Source organism: Thalassophryne amazonica, chromosome 11 (assembly GCF_902500255.1).
Source record: "Thalassophryne amazonica chromosome 11, fThaAma1.1, whole genome shotgun sequence".
NCBI lineage: Eukaryota > Metazoa > Chordata > Actinopteri > Batrachoidiformes > Batrachoididae > Thalassophryne > Thalassophryne amazonica.
The window spans coordinates 48940147-48958638 of NC_047113.1; the positions used below are offsets into that span (position 1 = coordinate 48940147).

The window sequence follows — 18492 nt, forward strand, 5'->3', positions numbered from 1 at the left end:
TCAGGATTCCCCGTAGATTGTTCAGCACCTCCTGAATGTAACTAATCTGTTACATACATATAACAGATTTGGCCCATTTTTTCAAATTCTATTATAACAGACAAAATTCACTGGGCCACCTGAACACACACACATATATATATATATATATATATATATATAGAGAGAGAGAGAGAGAGAGAGAGAGAGAGAGAGAGAGCTGCCGTGACGAAAATGAGGTGCTTTTCGTCACAATATCACGAACCAATAGATTAATGTATATTTCATGTTGCTAAAGCACGACTTGCCGTGAGACCAGGTTGTAACAGAACTTTACATCCATAGAGCAAATTAATAATGGAAATTCCAGAATGTTTCAAAACCTTTGCAACACTGGTGTTACATAACATTGTTACAGAGTCAGTATCAGAAGGAAGGCATCACATGTGCTAAATGGGGCCTCATTACATCACCGTTTCTAAAGATTCCATTTGATCTGTCCCCTCTAATGTAAAAACACAGTAAAACCACAAGTGAATGAATGGCTGCAATCTGATTGTCTTCACAATACAAATCTTCAAAATCTGCTCTTTTTCAAAAAAAATTTTCTCAGTATAATGTACTTGTGTGCTGTTCATTCCACCAGAGCTGATGTATGATGCATCTCCTTGATCTGTTTTCCTTTGAGGCTTGCTTGTGTGTGTGTGTGTGTGTGTGTGTGTGTGTGTGTGTGTGTGTGTGTGTGTGTGTGTGTGTGTGTGTGTGTGTGTGTGTGTGTGTGTGTGTGTGTGTGTGCGTGTGTGTAGACAGCGCTGTGCTTTATCATTTCATTTCTCTTCAGCTGGCTTTAAAAGCTCTTGGGGATCAATAAGGCACAGTGGAGACGATGACGCGGCTGGAGTGACCAGGTCCAGCTGGGTGGAGTACACTATCGACCGGTGATACGGCTCAGACAAGAGAACAGTGGTTGTGGCTTTAACTGACTATGGTGTTTAAAATGTATTCACCATAAACAGACCACACAAGCCACAGTTTCTCTTTTGTACATTCAGAACAATGATGCGCTCTGAATCATTATCTCCAAGACAAACTAAACAGGAATAAATAAAACAAGAGAAATCCGAGATTCCGATCCTCCTCAGCTCTCCACTTTCACAATAGATTGGTGAGCGTGACACAGCTGGCAGGTTGTGTTATATTTCTGTTGACTCCATCAGATAACCCTGATCATTTTGTGGACATTTGTAGGTGTTAGTGAATAGTTATCCTACCTTTTTTCAGGATTTGTGGTGTGTGAGCATGTTGTTGAGGTGGAATAAACTCTGCACTGAAAAAGAAACATGACTTAAATATGTACATCAGTTACACGTGATCAGAATGTGTCCACATAGCATATCTTAATGAGATACATGAGAAAATTATCTTACATGGACACATTCTGATCATGTGCCATAGATGTACATATTTAAATTTTGTAAATCTAACAGAAATCTTTTTTTTTAGTGTGGTTCTTCACATTGCCACATCCACCACTTACAGAACTGTTGTTCCGTAAAGTAGCAGATGCGGCACTACTTGCGAACGTAGCCATCAATCTGCCTCAGTGCACTGTGTATTTGGCTTTCTATAAGTCAGCATGTTTAAATGTTTACATACAATTATCCAGACATGAGCTAAACTTTGACAGCAAAACAATGAATATAGTACATCCAGAAAGTATTCACAGTGCTGCACTTTTTTCCACATTTTTTATGCTACAGCCTTATTCTAAAATGGATGAAATTCACTTTTTTCCTCAAAATTTTACACACAATACCCCATAATGACAATGTGACAAAACTGGCAAAACTGCCAAAAGATAGGTGCAACAAACTTGTGGCATCATATTCAAGAAGACTTGAGGCTGTAATTGCTGCCAAAGGGGCATCAACAAAGTATTGAGCAAAGGGTGTGAATACTTTTTGAACTGCACCCAAAAGACAAATGAACACGACTGTTAATTATCAGCTGACTGACCAACAGAGTCTCCACTTATGAGACCATAATAAAACAAGCTCCATCTACTGGTTGCAGGAGAAAAATGTAACACACACAAAAAAAATATCAATAAATAAAATCTACGCAATTAGTTTCTGTAATAATTATCAATGTCCAGACCCAGGTCTGACTGATTGAAGGGCGTCTTTGATGCTCTACTGCGAATCTACCATAAGAACACATTCAGCTGGAGTTAACAGCTGTTTAGATGGGGGCCAAAACATAAAACAATGGGTATATTTCCAAAACAAAAATTAATTAATGGAAAAAATTGGCGTTGTAATTTTCTTGACATCAAAATTATCGCTTTCATTTTTGTTCAGTCAGTGTGTCATTGCATCCCCAGAACAGCAAACACCACATTCAGCTTTGCTGTAAGAAAGATTGTAATGCTACAAATAATCTGTTTTAATTTCAGTCTTTTAGATCAGCAACAGCCTGTAGTTTTACTTATTTTTAATTTCTGCTGCAAAGCAGCAGATGTGTTACTTGCTGATTTCAACATTTATTATAATAAGTTGAATATTTTATTGAATATCTACAGTAGACTTGTTCAAAATGTTAAATCTTTTGGGCCACGTTGTTCTTGTTCCACTAATAAAATAAAAGATCTGTGCCAAATTTTATTGCAATCAGACATTGTTTAGGGGTCCCCCACAAAGCAACAATTTTCCCCAAACAAGCAATGTTGTAATCCAGTAATTCCAGTAATGTTCTCCAATGGGAGACCAATCAACCACCATTTTTTGCTATTAGAAGCCATCACATGTACCTGTAAAAGAAAAATAATAGCCATTATTGCCAGTGGAGGGAAAGGAAAATATGTCACTCTGGGGGACCTCTAAATCTTATCTGATTGATTTCAGATTTGGTCTGCACCTCTAAAACCCCAAGTGGAACAAAAACAACATGTGGCTCGAAATCTCTCACAACTTTTATTTTTTCACTATATAGCATGAACAGCCCTAATCTATAGTGAATATCTACACTGATCCAACTTTAGAATTCCTACATTGATCCTATTTTCAAACCAGGGGTGGTGGCCAAGTGGTTAATGCACTTGGTTTCAGTGCGGAAAGTTCCCAGTTCAAACCCCACCCCTGCCACATTTCTCCATGTAATGTGGAGTTGCATCAGGAAGGGCATCCGGCGTAAAACTTGTGCCAAATCAACATGCGGATCCACCTTGGATTTGCTGTGGCGACCCCAAGTGCAAAAAAACAAAACAAAAAAAAAACAAGGGGGCAGCCAAAGGGACTTACTATTCTATTTTCAAACCAAATATATTTTCTACGTTGATGGAACATCAGACGTCAAAATATCAATGATATTTTGCCGATTGGATAAAAGCTGGTTGTGTGGAAGGGACAGCAGACCTTGAACACCTGAAAGGTGCTAAATCAGTGGCGATTAATGTCAGGATTTGATGCTGATCAGGTGTAATCCAAATCTACTATTGTAAACAATTTGAAATTAATTCTAAATCTTTTCTGGGCACCTTGAATTGTGCTTAATGATTTCATACCATTTAAATTAAATGACTGACTTTTTTTTTTTTAAACGTGATGTGAAAAATGTGCTTCATGTTCTATTTACTGCTTTGGTATTGCTCACAGATGGTGTTGAGGTTTATTTAACTGGAACTCAATTGTAGTTATTTTTAAATGCTTATTTTTAGGAACTAGAGTTGAATATATGATGACTTAAAGGAGGAACAGGGATTGATCGCAGTCCTTCCTGGAGTGAGAACCATGTGGACAGTGTTCTGCACATTTTTTGGAACATTGCACGAGTGTGCCATTCATGAGAAACTAATTAGTCAGTTATGACAGTTCCATTTGCCTGTTCTTGTAAAGACTTTGAAGACCAAGCTGCAGAGCTGTGTCAAAGGCGTCTGTCATGTCGGCGCAGCATCAACGTGTCATGTATCCCACTGCCAGGAAGATGACATTTGACCCCTGAGGGTGGCAAGACAGCAGTTTTCTCAGAAATGGTGCAGAGTCTTCAAACGGCACCATCTCTTTGTTTCACTCAGAATGACAGGAAAGCTGATAGTGTGATGTTTCTGTACCTACTGTATATTAAGTAAAACTCACAAATAATGGATTCAGGTGGAACCAGCGAATTTTGTCCATTACAATCAAAATCTGTTATACTGTATGTATAAAACTGACAAAATCAGTTATATGTATAAAATGGACAAAATCCATTATTCATAAAATGGAGAAAATCCGTTATACGTATGTAACAGATTAGTTACAATCAGGAGGCGCCAAACGATCTACAGGAAATCCCCAGCACCAATTAGGCTTAAGGATTTCCTTGATTTAAAGCCTGTCCTTGAATTGGGGCCTGCCTCATTTAATGACGGGGTCACAACTTCGTCTGAAAAAAATAAATGCCTGCCTTAAATAAGTGCTGGACATTATGTGTATTAAAAAGATTACATTTGGTCGAGTCACTGTTTTCTCAGTGCGTTGCAGAGTGGTACCTTAAAATCCTAATGCCTGATTTATGCTTCTCTATTTCCGTAACTCAATGGCCATGCAATGATGCCGATGTGCATGTGACCCTTTTTAAGTTCTCCATCATGTCTTTATGCAATTTACAGCAGGATCAGTGGCTTTTTTCTGGATTAATTTGTCCCTCAATGAGCTCCACTTCTTTATACAATCATCAACCTGCAAACCAACGGTACAGTACATACGATTTCCTCCATGAATTGTGGGTCATTTGTGGGTCTTTTTGTGACTCTGTGTTGTAAAGTTGGTCATAATTGCAGAATTTTCTGCCAGATACATTTGATCCATCATCGAAATGTAATCGGCGGGCACACTGCAAAAACTTTTCAAATATGACTGGAGAGGAAGGAGTGGAAATGTAAAAGTGACAAATCACAGCCTTTTGTAGTGTCAGTCATTTAGCAGGTGTGTGTCAGGCTTCAGATTGTTCGCAGCCACGCAGAGGGCTCTGATCTAAAGAAGTTTGGTTCACCACTCCCTGGGATATGTGTGAAACTTATCATGTTACAGTGTAGGTAACAAACAGCATTTTGTTAATAATCACTGGCCTTGAATTATGGCCTACCTTGATTAGGTCGTGGGTCTGAGCACATTTTGAAAAAATAAATGGCCAGGCATTTAATCAAGGAAATACGATATCCACTTTCCTTGAATCTGCGAGGAAAGAGTGCGTTGTTGCTCTGCCTGGGCTGTTCCTCTGGCGGCTCATCAGGCTGCCCCAGTGGCCCTGGTGGGTGCTCTCCCTGGCCCTTAGGCCATTCTACTGTCCTTTTTCTCCTTGTTTCTCCTGGGGCTCTGCATCATAGACCCCTTTCCTTTAAGTTGCATGCAATCACCCATGTGGCTCCTGGCATGCCGGAGTGGTCCATGTCATATGGTAAGGTTCTGTACTTTTGTCTTGGCCCAACACACCAGCCACAGTAGTGATTGGATATATAGCTGTGATCTGGGACTCTGTGTGTGGATGGTTAGGTGTTTGTGGCCGTCACCACAATTTGGTTTTGGGTGTTCCCAAGGCGATCAAGACTCTGCTGTCCTAGAATAGGATATAGATGCTCACTAAATAGACAACAGACTATTGTTGTCACTGTTTGTTTATGTGTGGTTGCTTGTCCTGGTATGTATCCTCTTTGGTGTCTCGCAATTTTTCATCACCTCACAGTTATTCCTGTCCCCACTTGTCTTTCATTCTTGTCTGTCTTCATGTTGTTTTGGTGGTCAGCCCTTCCTGATAGAAGTTAGCTTTAAATAAAATGTTATAGGCTGATCAGGAAGGGCAGGTGAAGGTCATTCACGCACACCACGTTCACTCATGCACTACAGGCTATCTGTCTTGCAAGAACAAATTGCATATATGTGTATATACGTATGTCTATAAATGTTTCTGCCAGTTTGGCATTTACCATCACTATATATGCAGACAGAGCAAAAAAAAAAAAAGAAAGAAAGAAAGAAAATCCGTTATACAATGTTTATTACATGGAAAGCCAGACAAAAGCATTGGGACTTTTGCTTTTGTCCAGTGAGTGTGAATATCCGATATATACGATGACGGTTTAGGCGAGTTTTTCTGTATGTGCAAAATTACAAAATGCAAACTGACAAAAGTGATACTTTTCTAACACCTTCCTTTTTTTTTACTTTAATTCAGGTAGTAAGGCCAAAGACAGTGTTGGCACAGGTAAGCTTTTTGTCTGTCTGTCTGTCTGTCTGGTTGGTTGATTATTTTGGAATGCCCACAGTGCACTAAATGCTGCCATTGCAGCCCAGTCTCACATTTTATTTTTTTTTTTGTGCTCCCATCATGAAATGAGTCAAATTTTCGTGACGGGGTTTTTTAACTCACTATTACTAATCCTACTCCTACTCCCAACCCTAACCATAACCACCCGACTCCCCCGCTTCACTTTTAATTTTGTGCAGCCATCACGGAATGAATGAGAATGAATTTGTGCTGCCGTGACGTCACAATATCACGAACCAATAGATTGTTTATTTCATGCTGCTGCATCATGACATGCCATGAGATCAGGTTGACCATTGTTGTGTTTCAAGCACTTTGAAATACCACATCACGTTCTGAAATAACTGTTTCATATAGCATTTTGAAAATTAATCATTTTCTGAAATAGGTATACTGTTGGGAAATAATTAAACATTGTCTAAACCAATTGTTTCAGTCAGTGTCAAGTTCTTGAAATGGTGCATCATTCAAAAGCACTTGGATTATTTACTATTTCAAGCGTCTCAAAAACTGTGAATCATTTTGGAAGCAATCTGTTTAATTTGGTTCAAAGTCTTAATAAGTGTTGTTTTATGCCATCACGGTGTGAAGAATGTCAGGGTTTAAACTAGAGCTCTGCCCCTGTTGCAACACCTATGACCAGTGGTGGGCATAGTTCAGCTAATTGGTTCATGGCTAATTAGCGAAGCTAACATTTATGTTGGTGGATTAGCTTTTAGCTAACTTTGTAAACCATTTGCCAGCCAATTAGATTCTACTCTGGTACATTTAGCCCTAAAGCTACTAACTTTAAGTCAGCTAACTTTTTTTAAAGTTTAACCGTAGTGACATTCATGTCTCTGGGCCCTCGGACTGTGAAATAAAGAAACACCTGGGAAGAGCTTGTGGAGGCATGAGGTCACTGGACAGAGGTGTTTGGCAATGCTGATATCTTTGTTGAGAAAGAAGGTCCAAGTCTTTAGGGGCCTCGTGGTTCCTCGCTTACAGTATGGTTGTGAGAGTTGGACGCTGTCCACTGATCTAAGATGTTGACTGGATGTCTTTAGCACTTTGTCTCTTTGGCAGATTGTTGAGTACTGCTGGATTGACTTTGTGTCAAACAAGCAGTTACTTAGGGAAACAAAGATGAGAAGAAGCACTTGCATTGTGAGGGAGCATCAGTGTCAACACTTTGGCCATGTGGCACATTTCTTCATGTATGAGTCACCACACAGGTACCCAAGTGTTGAGGACCCCAATGGGTGGAGAAGGCCAAGGGGAAGCCCACGTTTCCTCTGGCTGCAGTAGATAGATGTTATTTTAAAGAGATGGGGATAGACTGGTAGTCTGCATGTGTGGTTGCCATCGAGGACACAAAGCAGTTGGGTGGTGTGGATGCACCGGCACATCCACAGACCCTAGAGTTTATGTAGGCAGACTTCCTAGATTTGATGTAGGTTTAACAGTCAAAAACATTTGTAAACCTGAAGTCATATATTGAAGCTTAGACACAAATCTACTCACTGAATTTGACATCTCATGTGAAGGCAAGAAGCATCACATTAAGGACATGGAGGAGTAAGAGGTCAAGCAAGAGTAAATGCATGAATTGAATTATTGATGTTATTTTTCAGATGGAAAGTACTGTTTAATTTCATTTGTTCATTTAATTATTTATGTACATCCCGATCATCATGTGATCTTGGCACGCTAAAGCGTTCTCAGAACCCCCGTGTTTACACTACAGCGTATGAAAATTTTGGCTCCTGAGCGCTGTTTTTTGGGGTTTTGAAGCTAACTTTAGGTTAGATATGTCGACCACTGCCTGCGGCTGCTGCTTTGCTTGTATTGTAAAACAGCTCATTCAATATGACGGCAATGACATATAATAAAGCCTTAGTTATAACCCTTGAAAAGTAAACCTTTAGCAAATGAGAAACAAAAGACAGGCAACCTCATGCGCACTTGCGTCTCGTGCACTCTGTTAACATCATGCTGTGTGTGTGCGTAGTTGCTGAGAAGACCACCGGTGCTATGGGGAATATTGTCGCTGCCACTGGACTGGTGAAGAAAGACGAGTTCCCTGCTGACATGAATGTATGTACATCGTTACCATCTCCACTGTGCTGGTACACATCGCGTGTTCCCGTTAACACATCAGCTGTTGCAACATGTTCACATACAAAAGCGTCTTTATCCCTAATTGTGAAATCACTTTCAAGGTGTTTTAACATACAACAGCTGTGTTGCGTAACACATCAGACTGTATTGCACATTATACTCGTACATTATCAGGGACAAGCTTTTGTTGAGGCTCTGTTACAATTAAAGCTACAAATACTTGTGCTGGAGCAGTACAAGATACCTGAGAATCAATTATATTCATTCAGACAAGTAAACATGGCATGTACTCACAATCTAAATACCAAGGCACAGACACAGGTCCATAATAGTCAACACAATTGTGTAATGGCTTTTCTGCTTGCAAAGAAAATGTAAGACTTGTTACTGCCTAAAAATCTTGTTTGTATTTTCAGTTTATGTGTTCATTTATTTACAAGTGTTTTATACAAGCATGCGCTGTCTCACAAAATTCCTAAATATTTATAACTTCATAAAATTGTAATTTTAAGGGTGTAGATTGGAGTTGGTGTCGTAAATATGCGGACTCAAGCAAACTAGAGTTTGGGTTTTATTTATTTATTTAATTTTTAAGAATTTGTAGCAACTGCTATATTATACAATCCCTGGCAATATTATGGAATCACCAGCCTTGGAGATGTTCATTCAGTTGTTTAATTTTTGTAGAAAAAAAAGCAGATCACAGACTGACACAAAACTAAAGTCATTTCAAATGGCACTTTCTGGATTTAAGAAACACTATAAGAAATCAGGAAAAAAAAATTGTGGCAGTCAGTAACGGTTACTTTTTTAGACCAAGCAGAGGGAAAAAATATGGAATCACTCAATTCTGAGGAAAAATTATGGAATCACCTGTAAAATTTTCATCCCCAAAACTACCACCTGCATCAAGTCAGATTCTGCTCGTTGAGTCTGCATCTAAAAGGAGTGATCACACCTTGGAGAGCTGTTGTACCAAGTGGACTGACCATGAATCATGGCTCAACACGAGAGATGTCAATTGAAACAAAGGAGAGGATTATCAAACAAAAGAGGGTAAATCATCACGCAATGTTGCAAAAGATGTTGGTTGTTCACAGTCAGCTGTGTCTAAAACTCTGGACCAAATACAAACAACATGGGAACATTGTTAAAGGCAAACATACTGGTAGACCAAGGAAGACATCAAAGCGTCAGACAGAAACTTAAAGCAATATGTCTCGAAAAATCGAAAATGCACAACAAAACAAATGAGGAACGAATGGGAGGAAACTGGAGTCAACATCTGTGACCGAAACTGTAAGAAACGCCTAAAGGAAATGGGGATTTACATACAGAAAAGCTAAACGAAAGCCATCATTAACACCCTAAACAGAAAAAAAGGTTACAATGGGCTAAGGAAAGCAATCGTGGACTGTGATGACTGGATGAAAGTCATATTCAGTGATGAATCTCGAATCTGCATTGGGAAAGGTGATGATGCTGGAAACTTTTGTTTGGTGCCGTTCCAATGAGATTTACAAGATGACTGCCTGAAGAGAACAATGTAAATTTCCACAGTCATTGATGATATGGGGCTGCATGTCAAGTAAAGGCACTGGGAGATGGCTGTCATTACATCATCAATAAATGCACAAGTTTACGTTGATATTTTGGACACTTTTCTTATCCCATCAATTGAAAGGAGTTTGGGGATGATGAAATCATTTTCAAGATGATAATGCATCTTGCCATAGAGCAAAAACTGTGAAAACTTCCTTGCAAAAATACACATAGGGGTCAATGTCATGGCCTGCAAATAGTCCGGATCTTAATCCAATTGAAAATCTTTGGTGAAAGTTGAAGAAAATGGTCCATGACAAGGCTCCAGCCTGCAAAGCTGATCTGGCAACAGCAATCAGAGAAAGTTGGAGCCAGATTGATGAAGAGTACTGTTTGTCACTCATTAAGTCCATGCCTCAGAGACTGCAAGCTGTTATAAAAGCCAGAGGTGTGCAACAAAAATACTAGTGATGTGTTGGAGCATTCTTTTGTTTTTCATGATTCCATAATTTTTTCCTCAGAATTGAGTGATTCCATATTTTTTCCCTCTGCTTGGTCTAAAAAAGTAACTGTTACTGACTGCCACAATTTTTTTTCCTGATTTCTTATAGTGTTTCTTAAAGCCAGAAAGTTGCCATTTGAAATGACTTTAGTTTTGTGTCATGTCTGTGATCTGCTTTTTTTTTTTTTTACAAAATGAAACAACTGAATGAACATCCTCCGAGGCCGGTGATTCCATAATTTTTGCCAGGGGTTGTAATAGTTGTGTACTTATTTATATATTTTTTTTCCAAAATGAAACTGAATTCAGTATTTATTACAATACAGACAGACTGAAGCTTCAATAAATGCTGAACATTTTGTGAAGATTGTCTTATTTCTGGATGAGAAAGTATTCCATAGAGGTGTCTGCGATATTATTCGAACACATTTAAATAATTTGGTGAACAAATTAGTAAATAACAGCCACATGGAGTGTGGAGTCTGTACATTGCACATGCCAGTCCCAAGCCTGGACTAATGACGAGAGTAGAAGGAGGCAGGGTGTTGACTGTAAAATATGTCAAATCTCAGCCATATGGAGTGTGCAGCCAGTACATTCTGTGTGTCAGTCCCAAACCCAGATAAATGATTAGGGTTGCATCAGGAATGACAACCGGCGTAAAACAAGGCACAATAAATATGCAGGTTAGAAATCCAAACTCCATAGCAGATTGGTCGAGGCCTGGGTGAGCTATGATTCCCGCCGGTGCTGTTGCCCAATAGGGTGCCAGCAGAAATTGGGCTACTGCTGGGCGAAGAAGAAGAAGACGACAATGTGTCCAGAGACAGTGGGAGAAGAGGAAAACTAGAAGGGTGGAAGTGACAGTTGGGACTTTGAATGTTGGCAGTGTGACTGGTAAAGGGAGAGAGCTGGCTGACATGATGGAGAGGAGAAAGATAGACATATTGTGTGTGCAAGAGACCAAGTGGAAGGGAAGTAAGAGCAGGAGCATAAGCGGTGGTTTCATGTTGTTGTATCATGTGTGAATGGGAGGAGAAATGGTGTTTCCACCATCGCAGGTAGGTTTTGAGACGAACGAGAAAGAAGATTTCTGGAGTAAATTAGATGAGGTGTTGGACAGTGTGCCCAAGTCTGAACGAGTGGTGATTGGAGCAGACGCCAATGGGCATGTTGGTGACGGGAACAGAGTGATGACGAAGTCAGGTGTCAAGGAGAGGAACGTGGAAGGGCAGATAGTAGCTGATTTTGCAAAAAGGATGGAAATGGCTGTGGTGAATACTTACCTTCAGAAAAAGGAGGAGCACAGGCTGACATATGAGAGTGGAGGAAGGTGCACACAGGACTACATTCTTTGTAGAAGATGCAACCTAAAAGAAATTGGAGACTGTGTGGTGGTAGCAGAATGGTAGTTTGTAGGATGATTTTGAGGTGAAGAGGAAGAGAGTGAGAGCTCATCAAATGAAAGCAAATCAGGAAATGCTGGGGATTAATAAAGGAAGAAGTGAGAGCAGCTATGAAGAGGATGAGAAGCGAAAAGGCTGTTGGTCCAGATGACATTCCAGTGGAGGCATGGAAAGGTTTAGGAGAGCTGGCAGTGGAGTTTCTAACCAGATTGTTTAACAAAATCTTGGAAAGTGAGAGGATGCCTGAGGAGGGGAGATGAAGTGTGCTGGTTCCTATTTTTAAGAACTTAGTGATGTGCAGAGCTGCAGAAACTACAGAGGCATAAAGTTGAGCAGGTATTGAGGTTGGTGTGACAGAGGAAGATGCAGAGGACAGGGTGAGATGGAAACGTTTGACCTGCTGTGGCGACCCCTAATGGGAGCAGACAAAAAAGGTAGAAGAAGATGGAAGAACACAAATTTGAACCCTTTATATAGCCTTTTCTCCCCTAATTTTCAGCCATTTTTTTAATGTACTAAAATGTTACATACATGCCATAGTTTTGACATTGTGTGCATGCTTTCGTTCTTAAACTGACAAACATTTAACATGAGAGTACTAATGCTGCAGTCACATTTGGACTTTGGCATTGGCAAGGATCTCATTATATGATACATAACACAATACATGGACACAATATGATTGTGCTGTGATACATTGAAATATAAATACATATTGTGATGTATTACAGTACTCAACATAATTTACAGCATATTTAAAAATAGAGCTGAGAATTACAATTTATGTACCAGCGAGGTAATAGTCGCAAATTTAGATAAAATTATACTGATCAACGGGCAAAATAGAAATTGAAATATGGCTTTTTCAAATCACTTGAAAAACTACCTCATGCGAGCACAAAAATTATTTTGCGATGTGTGGGAGGTTTTGTTTTAAACTCTTGTTTCCTCTAAGTGTATTTTCAATTTGCTACTTCAAATTGCACAGTTTGGAAGGTAATGGAAACCCAAGGACTATCAGGGAATCAGAAAGCTCTTCATCCCGTTATAAGCTTTCTTCACTCAGAGTTGGACTTTTCCACTGACTGGTGGCAGTGATGCTCACTAATCTGTTAAATCTGGCAGTCTGCTCTAATGAGCTTATGGGAGACACGGTGTGTGTGATAAATCTATTCATTTCAACACCAGGACACCACACTCTTAAATGTTCTCATCACATGTCTAATTCCACCCCCGCCCTCTTCTGTTTTAGATTGTGTTGTTGAACAGTTTGTATTTTGTACATATTATGAAGATGGAAATATGTTTACACCCCAGATATGCAGCCTATATTGAATGCACATGTGACTCATTACACAGAAAATATATCTTTCTGTTGTGTAATAATCACATGAACAACTTTATTAATATGCATGTTTCCCTGGGTAATGATATTATATTGTGTCAGTGGTGGTTTTCCTTTGTAAAGCCGTATAGCCGTACTAATCGTATCAGTGGACTTACAGAAATAAGTGCTTGATGCAGCACACAGGATTACGGTCTGTTCTACTCTGACCTAATTAACTTGATTAGTGTTGGGTTTAAAAATATATGTAGGGTGAACCAGAAGCTTTGTTTTTCAGGACTTGTGGCACTGTAGCAGCTACAGGATTGATCACCAGTATCTGCTTTACAAATACAGTAAAACTCGTATATAATGGATTCAGGTGGACTAGCAAATTTTTTCCGTTATAATCTAAATCCGTCTTATGTATAAAACAGACAAAATCCATTAAATGTATGTAATGCATTAGTTACAGTCAGGAAGCACCTAAAGATTTACGGAGAATCCCCTGAACCAGTTAGGCTTAGGTATTTTCTTCTTTAAATGCCTGACCTTGAATAGGGGCCTGCCTCATTTAATGGCCGGATCAAAACTTCATCTGAAAAAAATAAATACCTGCCTTAAATAAGCAATGGACATTATGTGCATGAAAAAAATTAATTCCAGTCCGCTGCAAAGTGGTACCTTAAAATCGCTAAACCCTGATTTATGCTTCTACAACTTCGTACTCTGTGGCCATGCAATGACGTTGACGTAGGCATGACCTTTTAAAGTTCTCTGCTATGTTTGTGGGCAGTTATTGCAGTTTACCACAGTAACAGTGGCTTTTTCTGGATCAATTTGTCCCTAAATGTCTTATTCTGACTTTGTGTTGTAAAGCTGCAAAGAATGGAGAGGTCTGTAATTTTTATTGTAGGTACACCCCAACTGTGAGGGACAGAATTTAAAAAAAAAAAAAACAGAAAATTATATTGTATGATTTTTAAATAATTAACTCACTGTATTTCTCATGCATTTCTGACACAAGACTTGTCAAACCATTATGCCATATTTGTTGTTATTCCAGTAGATTACACTTGTCTTTGTGCTGCTTCCATAGTTAATCATACGTAGTTGACATGAATATATGATATGATGAATATGTGTGATGTCATGCATGCAGTCATGTAACTGTGTTGGCTCTTTGTGATTTGTTTGGGAGAGAGATTGAAGAATCATACAACATTTCTCAGTTTTGTTTTGTTTTTTTTTAATACAAAAAAGTCCAGGATTGCTTCAGTTGCTAAAAGTGTAAAGCCCCATTTTAATTTTCACACATACACGTCTCACAAGGACTGAAACCTTGTCTATAATTTGTAAAACCTTAGAGCAGTGGTTTTCAAACTGTGAGCCCCAAAACATGTTAAAATATCTAAAAAAAAATCAAAGTTTAAAATATGACAAAAGGTGAAAATAGTAGAATAGAAAGTTCTTTAAAAACACATGTTGAAAATCTTTGAAAAGGGTGTAAAATGTGTAAATGCATAGACAGTTCCTTAAAACACACAAATATATTTAAAATGTGTTTAAGATGTGTAAAAGAATAAAAAAGAAACACATCAATCAATCAATCAATCAATTTTTTTATATAGCGCCAAATCACAACAAACAGTTGCCCCAAGGCGCTTTATATTGTAAGGCAAGGCCATACAATAATTATGTAAAACCCCAACGGTCAAAACAACCCCCTGTGAGCAAGCACTTGGCTACAGTGGGAAGGAAAAACTCCCTTTTAACAGGAAGAAACCTCCAGCAGAACCAGGCTCAGGGAGGGGCAGTCTTCTGCTGGGACTGGTTGGGGCTGAGGGAGAGAACCAGGAAAAAGACATGCTGTGGAGGGGAGCAGAGATCGATCACTAATGATTAAATGCAGAGTGGTGCATACAGAGCAAAAAGAGAAAGAAACAGTGCATCATGGGAACCCCCCAGCAGTCTACGTCTATAGCAGCATAACTAAGGGATGGTTCAGGGTCACCTGATCCAGCCCTAACTATAAGCTTTAGCAAAAAGGAAAGTTTTAAGCCTAATCTTAAAAGTAGAGAGGGTGTCTGTCTCCCTGATCTGAATTGGGAGCTGGTTCCACAGGAGAGGAGCCTGAAAGCTGAAGGCTCTGCCTCCCATTCTACTCTTACAAACCCTAGGAACTACAAGTAAGCCTGCAGTCTGAGAGCGAAGCGCTCTATTGGGGTGATATGGTACTACGAGGTCCCTAAGATAAGATGGGACCTGATTATTCAAAACCTTATAAGTAAGAAGAAGAATTTTAAATTCTATTCTAGAATTAACAGGAAGCCAATGAAGAGAGGCCAATATGGGTGAGATATGCTCTCTCCTTCTAGTCCCCGTCAGTACTCTAGCTGCAGCATTTTGAATTAACTGAAGGCTTTTTAGGGAACTTTTAGGACAACCTGATAATAATGAATTACAATAGTCCAGCCTAGAGGAAATAAATGCATGAATTAGTTTTTCAGCATCACTCTGAGACAAGACCTTTCTGATTTTAGAGATATTGCGTAAATGCAAAAAGCAGTCCTACATATTTGTTTAATATGCGCTTTGAATGACATATCCTGATCAAAAATGACTCCAAGATTTCTCACAGTATTACTAGAGGTCAGGGTAATGCCATCCAGAGTAAGGATCTGGTTAGACACCATGTTTCTAAGATTTGTGGGGCCAAGTACAATAACTTCAGTTTTATCTGAGTTTAAAAGCAGGAAATTAGAGGTCATCCATGTCTTTATGTCTGTAAGACAATCCTGCAGTTTAGCTAATTGGTGTGTGTCCTCTGGCTTCATGGATAGATAAAGCTGGGTATCATCTGCGTAACAATGAAAATTTAAGCAATACCGTCTAATAATACTGCCTAAGGGAAGCATGTATAAAGTGAATAAAATTGGTCCTAGCACAGAGCCTTGTGGAACTCCATAATTAACTTTAGTCTGTGAAGAAGATTCCCCATTTACATGAACAAATTGTAATCTATTAGACAAATATGATTCAAACCACCGCAGCGCAGTGCCTTTAATACCTATGGCATGCTCTAATCTCTGTAATAAAATTTTATGGTCAACAGTATCAAAAGCAGCACTGAGGTCTAACAGAACAAGCACAGAGATGAGTCCACTGTCCGAGGCCATAAGAAGATCATTTGTAACCTTCACTAATGCTGTTTCTGTACTATGATGAATTCTAAAACCTGACTGAAACTCTTCAAATAGACCATTCCTCTGCAGATGATCAGTTAGCTGTTTTACAACTACCCTTTCAAGAATTTTGAGAGAAAGGAAGGTTGGAGATTGGCCTATAATTAGCTAAGATAGCTGGGTCAAGTGATGGCTTTTTAAGTAATGGTTTAATTACTGCCACCTTAAAAGCCTGTGGTACATAGCCAACTAACAAAGATAGATTGATCATATTTAAGATCGAAGCATTAAATAATGGTAGGGCTTCCTTGAGCAGCCTGGTAGGAATGGGGTCTAATAAACATGTTGATGGTTGGATGAAGTAACTAATGAAAATAACTCAGAACAATCGGAGAGAAAGAGTCTAACCAAATACCGGCATCACTGAAAGCAGCCAAAGATAACGATACGTCTTTGGGATGGTTATGAGTAATTTTTTCTCTAATAGTTAAAATTTTGTTATCAAAGAAAGTCATGAAGTCATTACTAGTTAAAGTTAATGGAATACTCAGCTCAATAGAGCTCTGACTCTTTGTCAGCCTGGCTACAGTGCTGAAAAGAAACCTGGGGTTGTTCTTATTTTCTTCAATTAGTGATGAGTAGAAAGATGTCCTAGCTTTACGGTGGGCTTTTTTATAGAGCAACAGACTCTTTTTCCAGGCTAAGTGAAGATCTTCTAAATTAGTGAGACGCCATTTCCTCTCCAACTTACGGGTTATCTGCTTTAAGCTACGAGTTTGTGAGTTATACCACGGAGTCAGGCACTTCTGATTTAAAGCTCTCTTTTTTAGAGGAGCTACAGCATCCAAAGTTGTCTTCAATGAGGATGTAAAACTATTGACGAGATACTCTATCTCACTTACAGAGTTTAGGTAGCTACTCTGCACTGTGTTGGTATATGGCATTAGAGAACATAAAGAAGGAATCATATCCTTAAACCTAGTTACAGCGCTTTCTGAAAGACTTCTAGTGTAATGAAACTTATTCCCCACTGCTGGGTAGTCCATCAGAGTAAATGTAAATGTTATTAAGAAATGATCAGACAGAAGGGAGTTTTCAGGGAATACTGTTAAGTCTTCTATTTCCATACCATAAGTCAGAACAAGATCTAAGATATGATTAAAGTGGTGGGTGGACTCATTTACTTTTTGAGCAAAGCCAGTAGAGTCTAATAATAGATTAAATGCAGTGTTGAGGCAGTCATTCTCAGCATCTGTGTGGATGTTAAAATCGCCCACTATAATTATCTTATCTGAGCTAAGCACTAAGTCAGACAAAAGGTCTGAAAATTCACAGAGAAACTCACAGTAACGACCAGGTGGACGATAGATAACAAATAAAACTGGTTTTTGGGACTTCCAATTTGGATGGACAAGACTAAGAGTCAAGCTTTCAAATGAATTAAAGCTCTGTCTGGGTTTTTGATTAATTAATAAGCTGGAATGGAAGATTGCTGCTAATCCTCCGCCCCGGCCCGTGCTACGAGCATTCTGACAGTTAGTGTGACTCGGGGGTGTTGACTCATTTAAACTAACATATTCATCCTGCTGTAACCAGGTTTCTGTAAGGCAGAATAAATCAATATGTTGATCAATTATTATATCATTTACCAACAGGGACTTAGAAGAGAGAGACCTAATGTTTAATAGGCCACATTTAACTGTTTTAGTCTGTGGTGCAGTTGAAGGTGCTATATTATTTTTTCTTTTTTAATTTTTATGCTTAAATAGATTTTTGCTGGTTATTGGTAGTCTGGGAGCAGGCACCGTCTCTACGGGGATGGGGTAATGAGGGGAGGGTATCCCTGCATGAACTGAGACATTTGAAAATTCCATATAATGAACTTTGACAAACTCAATTTCTTTAATTGTCGTACATGCTGTGATGTCACAAGGAGGTTTTCTGGAAGCATCAAGGTTGTGCAGAAGTTATACTAGGGGAGGGTATCCCTGCATGAACTGAGACATTTGAAAATTCCATATAATGAACTTTGACAAACTCAATTTCTTTAATTGTCGTACATGCTGTGATGTCACAAGGAGGTTTTCTGGAAGCATCAAGGTTGTGCAGAAGTTATACTAACAGTGTGCTACTGTGGGTTATTGGACACCT

At 39.0% G+C, this 18492-nt stretch overlaps 1 protein-coding gene across 1 annotated transcript in view; it reads left to right on the forward strand.

The window, feature by feature from the left end:
- sncb (synuclein, beta) overlaps positions 1 to 18492 on the forward strand; it is a 43603-nt gene that overhangs the window by 13834 nt on the left and 11277 nt on the right. The window contains exons 3-4 of the mRNA XM_034181542.1: positions 6190 to 6219; positions 8273 to 8358. Of these exons, the coding sequence (XP_034037433.1) occupies positions 6190 to 6219; positions 8273 to 8358 (116 nt within the window). The remainder of the gene's footprint in view (positions 1 to 6189; positions 6220 to 8272; positions 8359 to 18492) is intronic.